General features: G+C 44.4%; 1 protein-coding gene across 1 annotated transcript in view; it reads left to right on the top strand.

Annotated features, from left to right (window-relative positions):
• Positions 1-14,717, top strand: part of LOC138643385 (1,25-dihydroxyvitamin D(3) 24-hydroxylase, mitochondrial-like) — a 71,587-nt gene that overhangs the window by 42,329 nt on the left and 14,541 nt on the right. The window contains exon 10 of the mRNA XM_069732303.1: positions 8,270-8,348. Coding sequence (XP_069588404.1) covers positions 8,270-8,348 — 79 coding nt within the window. The remainder of the gene's footprint in view (positions 1-8,269; positions 8,349-14,717) is intronic.

Raw genomic sequence — 14,717 nt, 5'->3', positions numbered from 1 at the left:
TCCATCTGGTGCCCTTGGTTAAATTGCCTTCCTCCTCTGATTTGGTGCCTTTGTTCTTCCAGCATGTGGTTCGTTTACATGGCATTCCTGAGAATATTGTTTCTGACAGAGGTTCCCAGTTTGTCTCGAGGTTCTGGCGAGCCTTTTGTGGTAGGATGGGCATTGACCTGTCTTTTTCCTCGGCCTTCCATCCTCAGACTAATGGCCAGACCGAACGAACCAATCAGACCTTGGAAACATATCTGAGATGTTTTGTTTCCGCTGACCAGGATGATTGGGTGTCATTTTTGCCGTTGGCTGAGTTCGCCCTTAATAATCGGGCCAGCTCGGCTACCTTGGTCTCTCCATTTTTCTGCAATTCTGGGTTCCATCCTCGTTTCTCTTCAGGACAGGTTGAGTCTTCGGACTGTCCTGGTGTGGATTATGTGGTGGACAGGTTGCAGCAGATCTGGACTCAGGTAGTGGACAATTTGACCTTGTCCCAGGAGAAGGCTCAGCTTTTCGCTAATCGCAGACGCCGTGTGGGACCCCGACTTCGTGTTGGGGATCTGGTTTGGTTATCTTCTCGTCATATACCTATGAAGGTTTCCTCTCCTAAATTTAAACCTCGTTTTATTGGTCCGTATAGGATTTCTGAGATTCTCAATCCGGTGTCTTTTCGTCTGACCCTCCCAGACTCCTTTTCCATACATAATGTATTCCATAGGTCGTTGTTGAGGAGATACGTGGCACCTATGGTTCCATCTGTGGAGCCTCCTGCCCCTGTTTTGGTGGAGGGGGAATTGGAGTATATTGTGGAGAAGATTTTGGATTCTCGTGTCTCTAGACGGAAACTCCAGTATCTGGTCAAATGGAAGGGTTATGCTCAGGAAGATAATTCCTGGGTTTTTGCCTCTGATGTCCATGCCCCAGATCTTGTTCGTGCCTTTCATGTGGCTCATCCTGGTCGGCCTGGGGGTTCTGGTGAGGGTTCGGTGACCCCTCCTCAAGGGGGGGGGTACTGTTGTGAATTCTGTGGCTGAGTTCACTTCTGTGGTCACAAGTGGTATTGCAGTCTCTGGGCTTCCTCCCTCAGGTGTTTTGGTGAGCTCGTTGGCTGCCTTGCTATTTAGCTCCACCTGAGTCTGTCTTCCTTGCTCCTTGTCAATGTTCCAGTGTTGGATCTGAGCTACTGCATCTTTCCTTGGGCCTGCTGCTCTGCTAGATAAGTGCTTCTAGTTTGTTTTCTGTTTTTTCTGTCCAGCTTGCTATTAACTTTTGCTGGAAGCTCTGAGAAGCAAAGGGGTGCACCGCCGTGCTGTTAGTTCGGCACGGTGGGTCTTTTTGCCCCTTTGCGTGGTTTTCGTTTTAGGGTTTTTTGTAGACTGCATAGTTCTCTTTGCTATCCTCGCTCTGTCTAGAATATCGGGCCTCACTTTGCTGAATCTATTTCATTCCTACGTTTGTCTTTTCATCTTGCTAACAGTCATTATATGTGGGGGCTGCCTATTCCTTTGGGGTATTTCTCTGAGGTAAGTCAGGCTTGTATTTCTATCTTCAGGCTAGTCAGCTCCTCAGGCAGTGCCGAGTTGCATAGGTAGTTGATAGGCGCAATCCACTGCTGCTTACAGTTGTGTGAGGATAGATCAGGTACTGCAGTCTACAGAGATTCCACGTCTCAGAGCTCGTCCTATTGTTTTGGGTTATTGCCAGATCTCTGTATGTGCGCTGATTACTGCACGCTGTGTTGCCTGATTGCCAGCCATAACAGGGTATCCTCAAGGAGGGAGTAATTGTGTCTGCCATCTCCCCTGATTTGCGGCGGGTGCTGCAAAAATTTCAGGCTAATAAACCTGATCGTTGCCCAGCGGAGAAACGTTTGTCCCTGATAGGTGGACGAATAGAGTTATCTCTGAACTTCATTGTTCGGTGTTGGCTGGTCATCCTGGAATCTTTGGTACCAGAGAGTTAGTGGCTAGATCCTTTTGGTGGCCCTCTCTGTCGCGGGATGTGTGTACTTTTGTGCAGTCCTGTGGGATTTGTGCTCGGGCTAAGCCCTGCTGTTCTCGTGCCAGTGGGTTGCTTTTGCCCTTGCCGGTCCCGAAGAGGCCTTGGACACATATCTCTATGGATTTTATTTCTGACCTTCCCGTTTCTCAAAAGATGTCAGTCATTTGGGTGGTCTGTGATCGCTTTTCTAAGATGGTCCATCTGGTACCCTTGTCTAAATTGCCTTCCTCCTCTGATTTGGTGCCTTTGTTCTTCCAGCATGTGGTTCGTTTGCATGGCATTCCAGAGAATATTGTTTCTGACAGAGGTTCCCAGTTTGTTTCGAGGTTTTGGCGAGCCTTTTGTGGTAGGATGGGCATTGACTTGTCTTTTTCCTCGGCTTTCCATCCTCAGACTAATGGCCAGACCGAGCGAACCAATCAGACCTTGGAAACATATCTGAGGTGCTTTGTTTCTGCTGATCAGGATGACTGGGTGTCCTTTTTGCCTTTGGCTGAGTTCGCCCTTAATAATCGGGCTAGCTCGGCTACCTTGGTTTCACCGTTTTTCTGCAATTCTGGGTTCCATCCTCGTTTCTCTTCTGGACAGATTGAGTCTTCGGACTGTCCTGGTGTGGATACTGTGGTGGACAGGTTGCAGCAGATTTGGACTCAGGTAGTGGACAATTTGACCTTGTCCCAGGAGAAGGCTCAACTTTTCGCTAATCGCAGACGCCGTGTGGGTCCCCGACTTCGTGTTGGGGATCTGGTTTGGTTATCTTCTCGTCATATTCCTATGAAGGTTTCCTCTCCTAAGTTTAAACCTCATTTTATTGGTCCGTATGGGATTTCTGAGGTTCTTAATCCTGTGTCTTTTCGTCTGACCCTTCCAGATTCTTTTTCCATACATAACGTATTCCATAGGTCATTGTTGCGGAGATACGTGGCACCTATGGTTCCATCTGTTGAGCCTCCTGCCCCGGTTTTGGTGGAGGGGGAATTGGAGTATATTGTGGAGAAGATTTTGGATTCTCGTGTTTCAAGATGGAAACTCCAGTATCTGGTTAAATGGAAGGGTTATGCTCAGGAAGATAATTCCTGGGTTTTTGCCTCTGATGTCCATGCTCCCGATCTTGTTCGTGCCTTTCATGTGGCTCATCCTGGTCGGCCTGGGGGCTCTGGTGAGGGTTCGGTGACCCCTCCTCAAGGAGGGGGTACTGTTGTGAATTCTGTGGCAGAGTTCACTCCTGTGGTCACAAGTGGTACTTCGGCTGATTCTCTCTGGGATCTTCCGTTTGTGGAGGAAAGTGGTACTGCAGCTTCTGAGTTTCCTCCCTCAGGTGATCTGGTGAGCTCGTTAGCTTCTTCTCTACTTAACTCCACCTGATGCTTTGATCTATGCTTCCTGTCAATGTTCCAGTGTAGGACTTGCTTTTTCTCTGGATCATTCCTGTGGCCTGCTGCTCTGCAAAGCTAAGTTTTGCTTATGTTATTTTGTTGCTATTTTTCAGTCCAGCTTGCTTTATTGGTTTTTCTCGCCTGCTGGAAGCTCTGAGACGCAGAGGGACCACCTCCGTACCGTTAGTCGGTGCGGAGGGTCTTTTTGTCCCCTCTGCGTGGTTATTTATAGGTTTTTGTGCTGACCGCAAAGTTATCTTCCCTATCCTCATTCTGTTCAGCTCACTTTGCTAAATCTGTTTCATCTCTATGTTTGTGTTTTCATCTTACTCACAGTCATTATATGTGGGGGGCTGCCTTTTCCTTTGGGGAATTTCTCTGAGGCAAGGTAGGCTTATTTTTCTATCTTCAGGACTAGCTAGTTTCTCAGGCTGTGACGAGGCGCCTAGGTTCTGGTCAGGAGCGCTCCACGGCTACCTTTAGTGTGGTTTGATAGGAGTAGGGATTGCGGTCTGCAGAGTTCCCACGTCTCAGAGCTCGTTCTATTATTTTGGGTTATTGTCAGATCACTGTATGTGCTCTGACCTCCATGTCCATTGTGATTCTGAATTGCCTTTCATAACAATTGCCCCATATCTGTGCCATATAGTGCTCTGCACCGTTCATATTGCCCCATATCTGTGCCCCATATATGCTCTGCACCGTTCATATTGCCCCATATCTGTGCCCCATATATGCTCTGCACCGTTCATATTGCCCCATATCTGTGCCATATAGTGCTCTGCACCGTTCATATTTCTCCATAGATGCTCCACATAAATCTGTGCCGCTGCTGCTGCTGCTGCAATAAAAAAAAAAAGCCATACTCACCTCTCTTGCTTGCAGCTCCCAGAGTCCGGTCCCACCGTCTCTCCGCACTGATTGATCAGGCAGAGGGCGGCGCGCACACTATATGTGTCATCGCGCCCTCTGACCTGAACAGTCAGAGCACAGAGACGCTGGGAAGATGGAGCGGCGCCCGGCGGCTGGAACGTGGACAGGTGAATATTACATACTTACCTAGTCCCAGCGATCCTGGCGCTCCCCGTCTGTCCCACGGTCTTCTGTGCTGCAGCCTCTTCCTCTATCAGCGGTCACCGGCACCGCTGATTAGAGAAATGAATAGGCGGCTCCACCCCTATGGGAGGTGGAGCCGCCTATTCATTTCTCTAATGAGTGGTCCCACGTGACCGCTGAAGAGGGGAAGAAGCTGCAGCACAGAAGACCGTGGGACGGAAGGGGGAGCGCCAGGATCGCCGGGACTATGTGAGTATGCCTCAGCGCCCTCTCCCCCTCACCCGCCGACCCCACCGCTACCGTGACTCGAGTATAAGCCGAGAGGGGCACTTTCAGCCCAAAAATTTGGGCTGAAAATCTCGGCTTATACTCGAGTATGTACGGTATATATATATAACACATGTGGAATATTATACAAAATGCTAAATATTATAAACTTTAAATATAATGCAGAGGTTACACAAAAAACATCACCAGTAAAACCGGCATATATAATATCAGTCCACACCAATATGTTCAGCCGAGTAAAGTCATCATTTACCAATTAAAGTGATATGATAATTTTTAAATTGGACATAAAGACAATAGTGCTTTAGAAATATGACTCAATTTGTGAAAAATTGCTTTGCCACTTTTTGCTGAGTAGCAAATAGCGTACTATACATATACACCGTATTTTGGACTATAAGGCTATGTGCACACGTTTTGGATTTTGCTGCGGATCCGCAGTGGATTTAACGCTGCGGATCTGCAGCTGTTTTCCATGCATGGTACAGTACCATGTAAGCGTATGGAAAATAAAATCCGCAGTGCACATGCTGCAGAAAAAAAACAGTGCAGAAACGCAGCCATGTTTTTTTCCGCAGCATGCCAATTCTTTGTGCAGATTCCGCAGCGGTTTACACCTGCTCCATAAAAGGAATCCGCAGGTGGAATCCACACAAAAACTGCACAAAAACCACGGAAAATCCGCCGGTAATCCTCAGTGCGGTTTACCTGCTGATTTTGCAAAAACAGTGCGGAAAAATCCGCACACCAATCCGCAACGTGTGCACATAGCCTAAGATGCATCAAACCATAGCTTTTAGAGGAGGAAAATTTAAAAATTAATTGAAGCCAAAAATGTGGTCATGATGCACTGTTATGGGGGAGCAGATGCTGACACTTTTAAAAGGATAATGTCCCCCAATTCTGTACTAATATCCCCCATCCTGGTATATGCATGTGCCTGGGGGAGCAGTGAATATTCTGGATTATTGACCCATGATGTCAAGGTCAATAATCTCACATGATTGGTCAATAAACCACTAAATGTTTTGAACCATTTGGAGTGCTGCCTTCATCTTTTTTGGATACATTGAGGTTTGATTATGCCTGGTAGGCTTTGCACTAGCTAATAATCTTTTGCCTTTGTTAGTGCTGCTCCTATATTTTATTTATAGATTGGGCGATTCTGAATGCAGCGATGCCAAATATGTTAATGTTTGATTTTATTTTTATTGTTTTATTTTGAATGGTGCGAAAGGAGGGTGATTTGAACTTTTATATTTTTTTATTTTTTTTTACGTTTAAAAATTTTTTTTTTTAACTTTTGGCATGACTAGGAGGTCTCCTGGAAACCTGTATGGTTGTCATTGCCGACTTGCTGTGAGTGCCACCTAGTAAGCGGCGCTCATAGCAAATCAGTATACCTGCCATGTAGAGACGATCTGAACATCTCCTCTATGTAGCAGAGCTGATATGGCTATGGCAGCTTTTAGTCTCCTATGGAGACTATTGAAGCATGCCAAAAGTAAAAAAAATGTTTTTAAAAATATAAAAAAAAGTAAAAAAAAAAAAAAAGTTAAATTCATCCCCCTTTCGCCCCATTCAAAATAAAACAATAAAAATAAAATCAAACATTAACATATTTGGTAACGCCACATTCATAATTGCTCAATCAAAAAAAGGAACAACCTGATAGCTAAACGGCATGGTGAGAAAAAAATTATGTTTTTTTGGTCTTCGCAACATTGCATTAAAATGCAATAAGGAGCAATCAAAAAATTGTATCTGCACCAAAATGGTATCATTAAAAACAGCAGCTCGGCACACAAAAAATAAGCCCTCACCCAACCCGAGATCACGGAAAATGGAGACGCTACAGGTATTTTTTTAGCAAAGTTTGGAATTTTGTTCACCACTTAGATAAAAATGAACCTAGACCTGTTTGGTGTCTATGAACTCGTAATGACCGTGGGAATCATAATTGCAGGTCAGTTTTAGCATTTAGCGAACCTAGTAAAAAAGCCAAGCAAAAAACAGGTGTGGGATTGAACTTTTTTTTGCAATTTCCCTTGCACTTGGAATTTTTTTCCCATTGTCTAGCACAGGACATGGTAAAACCAATGGTGTTCTTCAAAAGTGCAGCTCATCCCACAAAAAACAAGCCCTCACATGGCCATAATGACAGAAAAATAAAAAAGTTATGTCTCTGGGAAGAAGAGGAGCGATAAAAGAAAACGCAAAACCGAACAAAGCTTCGGGGGTTAAGGGGTTAACATAGCTATTTGAGAGCTTGCTTATTGTGAGATGAGTTGTAGTTTTGAATAACAATATTTCTTGTTATCATACATTATACTGGAAAATGAAATGGTGAGAAAAAAACAATACAACTATGGAGTTTTGGGTTGTGCTTTTATAGCACTCATTGTATGGTAAGAATAGTGATCCAGAAACATTATAATATAGGTCAGTACGATGACAGCGATACCAAATTTGCAAAAAAAAATTTTTTACGTTGTAAAAAAATCCATAAGTTTGTTCAAATAAATTGTTGGTTTGTGTCACCATTTACCAAGATTCTTAACAGTTTCATTTTTCCATTGACTGCACTATGAGAGCGCTTGTTTTTCTTACATTACAAACTGATGGTTCTATTAATACCAATTTGGGGCACACATAACATTTTGATCACTTTTTGTGCTGTTTTTAAAGAGGATTGATGAACGGAAAGCGATTTAGGTGTTTTGATTTATTTCTCTTATAAATTTTGCAGCATGGGATACTTTATTTTACATTTTAAGAGACTGGACTTACGGAAATGAAGATAACAAATAGGTTCATTTTTTAGTTACTTTAATTTTAAGAGAAATTCACATTTTTGTGATAAAAGCGTGAGATTTGAATCTTTAGGTTTTTCTTTATATTTTTAAGCACTTTTTTTATTTTTTACTTCTCCTTTTAATCCTGTTATGGAAAATGCAACTGCAATCATCTAATGGAGGATTTTGCAGTATACTGTATAGTGAAAATCACAGACTTCCATGAATTTCACAGCAGTTCCAAAGTGGCAGCAAAGGGAAGCCATCGGTGCTCTGCGATCATCTTTTGTGGGGCCGATGATGATGCTCCTTTTAAATGCCGCTTTCATTTTTTGACATTGGACTTCAAATAGTTAACAGCAGTGACCGGTGCTCTGTTCCAGTTCCCTATGCAAGAAAGAGTTTAGTTTAGTAAGCTATCCTTGACGATACGTCGATAGGCATTTGGTCTATGAGCCTCAGAGGAGGGCTGCTAAGCAGATGTGAATGAATTTGCAAAAATTCTAATTGGTCAAATCATGCAGATTTTAAAAGATTTAAAATTATATGGATAATGATATATTCATCTGGCTAAAATGTCCATATAGGTTTAATCTAGATGACCTCTGCTTACCAGATATTTGTGGAATACTAAATGAATATTCTGTAAATCTATAGATATAAATAAATATACGAGTATAGTGGGTTCAATGCTTTTAAGAAAGTTATAATTGTTTCAAAAGTTAGTTATAAATGGGATTGTAATCATAACCATCCTTGTTTTAGAGTCACACCAACAGTGCCTTTTACAAGTCGTACACTGGATGAGGATACAAACCTTGGAGGCTATTTGATTCCACAAGGGGTATGTATCACTTATCTTTACAGGATATTTAGTAGTCCAATGTTTATTGTGGCTTTAAGAGACATCAATCATTTTTTAATCAATTAAAACATTTTTAGTGAAAAAATTGGAGGGAGAGGTGGGCATTATATGCAGTATTTCTTTAACCCCTTTCTGACATTAGACGTACTATCTCGTCGAGGTGGGGTGGGCCCCTATGACCACCGACGGAATAGTACGTCATATGCGATCGGCAGCGCTCACAGGGGGAGCGCCGCCGATCACGGCCGGGTATCAGCTGCCTATCGCAGCTGACATCCGGCACTATGTGCCAGGAGCGGTCACGGACCGCCCCCGGCACATTAACCCCCGGCACACCACGATCAAAGATGAAGCTCCCTGCGGGCTTCCCAGAGCCCCCCGCAGCAACACGATGTGATCGCGTTGCTGCGAGGGTCTCTTACCTCCCTCCCTGCCTGCTCCAGCCCTGGATCCAAGATGGCCGCGGATCCGGGTCCTGCAGGGAGGGAGGTGGCTTCACAGAGCCTGCTCAGAGCAGGCACTGTGAAGCCTGCGGTGCTCTGAGACAGATCGGTGATCTGACAGAGTGCTGTGCAAACTGTCATATCATCGATCTGTGATGTCCCCCCCGGGACAAAATAAAAAAGTTAAAAAAATTTTTTCCAAATGTGTAAAAAAAAATAAAAAAAATATTCCTAAATAATGAAAAAAAAAATATTATTCCCATAAATACATTTCTTCATCTAAATAAAAACAATAAAAGTACACATATTTAGTATCGCCGCGTCCGTAACGACCCCACCTATAAAACTATATCACTAGTTAACCCCTTCAGTAAACACCGTAAGAAAAAAAAAACGAGGCAAAAAACAACGCTTTATTATCATACCGCCGAACAAAAAGTGGAATAACACGCGATCAAAAAAGACAGATATAAATAACCATGGTACCGCTGAAAACAACATCTTGCCCCGCAAAAAACGAGCTGCCATACAGCATTATCAGCAAAAAAATAAAAAAGTTATAGTCCTGAGAGTAAAACGATGCAAAAATATATTTTTTTTCTGTAAAATAGTTTTTATCGTATAAAAGCGACAAAACATAAAAAAATTATATAAATGAGGTGTCGCTGTAATCGTACTGACCCGAAGAAGAAAACTGCTTTATCAATTTTACCAAACGCGGAACGGTATAAACGTCTCCCACAAAAGAAATTCATGAATAGCTGGTTTTTGGTCATTCTTCCTCACAAAAATCGGAATAAAAAGCGAAGAAAACATGTCACGTGCCCGAAAATGTTACCAATAAAAACGTCAACTCATCCCGCAGAAAACAAGACCTCACATGACTCTGTGGACCAAAATATGGAAAAATTATAGCTCTCAAAATGTGGTAACGCAAAAAATATTTTTTGCAATAAAAAGCGTCTTTCAGTGTGTGACGGCTGCCAATCATAAAATTCCGCTATAAAAGTACATCAAACCCCCCTTCATCACCCCCTTAGTTAGGGAAAAATAAAAAAAAGTATTTATTTCCATTTTCCCATTAGGGCTAGGGTTAGGGCTAGGGTTAGGGTTAGGGCTAGGGTTAGGGCTAGGGTTAGGGCTAGGGTTAGGGCTAGGGTTAGGGTTAGGTTAGGGTTAGGGCTAGGGTTAGGGCTAGGGTTAGGGCTAGGGCTAGGGTTAGGGTTAGGGCTAGGGCTAGGGTTAGGGCTAGGGTTAGGTTTAGGGTTAGGGCTAGGGCTAGGGTTAGGGCTAGGGTTAGGGCTAGGGCTAGGGTTAGGGCTAGGGTTAGGGTTGGGGCTACATTTAGGGTTGGGGCTAAAGTTTGGGTTAGGATTTAGATTACATTTACAGTTGGGAATAGGGTTGGGATTAGGGTTAGGGGTGTGTCAGGGTTAGAGGTGTGGTTAGGGTTACCATTGGAATTAGGGTTAGGGATGTGTTTAGATTAGGGTTTCAGTTATAATTGGGGGGTTTCCACTGTTTAGACACATCAGGGGCTCTCCAAACACGACATGGCGTCCGATCTCAATTCCAGCCAATTCTGCGTTGAAAAAGTAAAACAGTGCTCCTTCCCTTCCGAGCTCTCCCGTGTGCCCAAACAGGGGTTTACCCCAACATATGGGGTATCAGCGTACTCAGGACAAATAGGACAACAACTTTTCGGGTCCAATTTCTCCTGTTACCCTTGGGAAAATACAAAACTGGGGGCTAAAAAATAATTTTTGTGGGAAAAAAAAAGATTTTTTATTTTCACGGCTCTGCGTTATAAACTGTAGTGAAACACTTAGGGGTTCAAGGTTCTCACAACACATCTAGATGAGTTCTCTGGGGGGTCTAATTTCCAATATGGGGGGGTTTCTACTGTTCAGGTACATTAGGGGCTCTGCAAACGCAATGTGACGCCTGCAGACTATTCCATCTAAGTCTGCATTCCAAATGGCACTCCTTCCCTTCCGAGCCCTCCCATGCGCCCAAACGGTGGTTCCCCCCACATATGGGGTATCAGCGTACTCAGGACAAATTGGACAACAACTTTTGGGGTCGAATTTCTCCTCTTACCCTCGGGAAAATACAAAACTGGGGGCTAAAAAATAATTTTGGGGGGAAATTTTTTTTTTTTTAATTTTCACGGCTCTGCGTTACAAACTGTAGTGAAACACTTGGGGGTTCAAAGCTCTAACAACACATCTAGATGAGTTTCTTAGGGTGTCCAGTTTCCGAAATGGTGTCACTTGTGGGGGGTTTCTACTGTTTAGGTACATTAGGGGCTCTGCAAACGCAATGTGACACCTGCAGACCATTCCATCTAAGTCTGCATTCCAAATGGCGCTCCTTCCCTTCCGAGCCCTCCCATGCACCCAAACAGTGGTTCCCCCTACATATTGTGTATAATCGCACTCAGAACAAATTGGGCAACAAATTTTGGGGTCCAATTTTCCTGTTACCCTTGGGAAAATACAAAACTGGGGGCTAAAAAAATAATTTTTGTGGGAAAAAATTTTTGTTTTATTTTCACGGCTCTGCATTATAAACTTCTGTGAAGCCCTTGGTGGGTCAAAGCGCTCAAAACACATCTAGATAAGTTCCTTAGGGGGTCTACTTTCCAAAATGGTGTCACTTGTGGGGGGTTTCAATGTTTAGGCACATCAGTGGCTCTCTAAACGCAACATGGCGTCCCATCTCAATTCCTGTAAATTTTGCATTGAAAAGTCAAACGGCGCTGCTTCCCTTCCGAGCTCTCCCATGCGCCCAAACAGTTGTTTACCCCCCACATATGGGGTATCAGCGTACTCAGGACAAATTGTACAACCACTTTTGGGGTCCAATTTCTTCTCTTACCCTTGGGAAAATAAAACATTGGGGGCGAAAATATAATTTTTGTGAAAAAATATGATTTTTTATTTTTACGATTCTGCATTATAAATTTCTGTGAAGCACTTGGTGGGTCAAAGTGCTCACTGTTATGAACTGGTGATTCAGAACCACAATGGACCTAGTGATTAAGAGCACACAAAGTGACCTGATAGTTACTAATAACATAGGACGAGCTCTGAGACGTGGGAACTCTGCTGACCGCAATCCCTAATCCTATCATACCACACTAGAGGTAGCCGTGGAGCGCTCCTGACCAGACCTAGGCGCCTCGGGCACAGCCTGAGAAACTAGCTAGCCCTGAAGATAGAAAAATAAGCCTACCTTGCCTCAGAGAAATTCCCCAATGGAAATGGCAGCCCCCCACATATAATGACTGTGAGTAAAGATGAAAATACAAACACAGAGATGAAATAGATTTTAGCAAAGTGAGGCCCGACTTTCTGAATAGACCGAGGATAGGAAAGATAGCTTTGCGGTCAGCACAAAAACCTACAAACAACCACGCAGAGGACGCAAAAAGACCCTCTGCACCGACTAACGGTACGGAGGTGCTCCCTCTGCGTCTCAGAGCTTCCAGCAAGCAAGAAAAACCAATATAGCAAGCCGGACAGAAAATATAGCAAACAAAAGTAACACAAACAAAACTTAGCTTATGCAGGGCAGACAGGCCACAAGAACGATCCAGGAGAGAGCAAGACCAATACTGGAACATTGACTGGAGGCCAGGAACAAAGAACTAGGTGGAGTTAAATAGAGCAGCACATAACGACTTAACCTCGTCACCAGAGGAAGGAAACTCAGAAGCCGCAGCCCCACTCACATCCACCAGAGGAAGCTCATAGACAGAACCAGTCGAAGTACCACTCATGACCACAGGAGGGAGCTTGACCACAGAATTCACAACAGTACCCCCCCTTGAGGAGGGGTCACCGAACCCTCACCAGTGCCCCCAGGCCGACCAGGATGAGCCAAATGAAAGGCACGAACCAGATCAGCAGCATGAACATCAGAGGCAAAGACCCAGGAATTATCTTCCTGACCATAACCCTTCCACTTAACCAGGTACTGGAGTTTCCGTCTCGAAATACGAGAATCCAAAATCTTCTCCACTATATACTCCAACTCCCCCTCAACCAAAACCGGGGCAGGAGGATCAACGGATGGAATCACAGGTGCCACGTATCTCCGCAACAATGACCTATGGAATACCTTATGGATGGAAAAAGAAGCTGGAAGGGTTAAACGAAAAGACACAGGATTAAGAACCTCAGAAATCCTATACGGACCAATGAAACGAGGCTTAAACTTAGGAGAGGAAACTTTCATAGGAACATAACGAGATGACAACCAAACCAAATCCCCAACACGAAGTTGGGGATCCACACAGCGCCTGCGGTTAGCGAAACGTTGAGCCTTCTCCTGAGACAATGTCAAATTGTCCACTACATGAGTCCAAATCTGCTGCAACCTATCCACCACAGTGTCCACACCAGGACAGTCAGAAGACTCAACCTGCCTTGAAGAGAAACGAGGATGGAAACCAGAATTGCAGAAAAACGGCGAAACCAAAGTAGCCGAGCTGGCCCGATTATTAAGGGCGAAATCAGCCAAAGGCAAAAAGGACACACAATCATCCTGATCAGCAGAAACAAAACATCTCAGATATGTTTCCAAGGTCTGATTGGTTCGTTCAGTCTGGCCATTTGTCTGAGGATGGAAAGTCGAGGAAAAAGACAAATCAATGCCCATCCTAGCACAAAAGGCTCGCCAAAACCTTGAAACAAACTGGGAACCTCTGTCAGAAACGATATTCTCCGGAATGCCATGTAAACGAACCACATGCTGGAAGAACAATGGCACCAAATCAGAGGAGGAAGGCAATTTAGACAAGGGTACCAAATGGACCATCTTAGAGAAGCGATCACAAACCACCCAAATGACCGACATCTTTTGAGAGACGGGGAGATCCGAAATAAAATCCATAGAGATATGTGTCCAGGGCCTCTTCGGGACTGGCAAGGGCAAAAGCAACCCACTGGCACAAGAACAGCAGGGCTTAGCCCGAGCACAAATCCCACAGGACTGCACAAACGAACGCACATCCCGCGACAGAGACGACCACCAAAAGGATCTAGCCACCAATTCTCTGGTACCAAAGATTCCAGGATGACCAGCCAACACCGAACAATGAACCTCAGAGATAACTCTACTCGTCCATTTATCAGGGACAAACAATTTCTCCGCTGGGCAACGGTTAGGTCTATTAGCCTGAAATTTTTGCAGCACCGCCGCAAATCAGGGGAGATGGCAGACAAAATTACCCCCTCTTTGAGAATACCCGCCGGCTCATGCAAACCCGGAGAGTCGGGCACAAAACTCCTAGACAGGGCATCCGCCTTCACATTTTTAGAGCCCGGAAGGTACGAAACCACAAAGTCAAAACGGGAGAAAAACAGCGACGAACGAGCCTGTCTAGGATTCAACCGTTTGGCTGACTCGAGATAAGTCAAGTTCTTGTGATCAGTCAAGACCACCACGCGATGCTTAGCTCCTTCAAGCCAATGACGCCACTCCTCGAATGCCCACTTCATGGCCAGCAACTCTCGATTGCCAACATCATAATTACGCTCAGCAGGCGAAAACTTCCTGGAAAAGAAGGCGCATGGTTTCATCACCGAGCCATCAGAACTTCTTTGCGACAAAACAGCCCCTGCTCCAATCTCAGAAGCATCAACCTCGACCTGGAACGGGAGCGAAACATCTGGTTGGCACAACACAGGGGCAGAAGAAAAACGACGCTTCAACTCTTGAAAAGCTTCCACAGCAGCAGAAGACCAATTGACCACATCAGCACCCTTCTTGGTTAAATCAGTCAACGGTTTAGCAATACTAGAAAAATTATTGATGAAGCGACGATAAAAATTAGCAAAGCCCAGGAACTACTGCAGACTCTTCAGAGATGTCGGCTGAGTCCAATCATAAATGGCCT

The sequence above is a fragment of the Ranitomeya imitator genome, chromosome 6 (genome assembly GCF_032444005.1).
Source record: "Ranitomeya imitator isolate aRanImi1 chromosome 6, aRanImi1.pri, whole genome shotgun sequence".
In the NCBI taxonomy this organism is placed as follows: domain Eukaryota; kingdom Metazoa; phylum Chordata; class Amphibia; order Anura; family Dendrobatidae; genus Ranitomeya; species Ranitomeya imitator.
The sequence above is the reverse complement of the archived record's forward strand: the minus strand, read 5'-3'. Positions and strand labels throughout refer to the sequence as shown.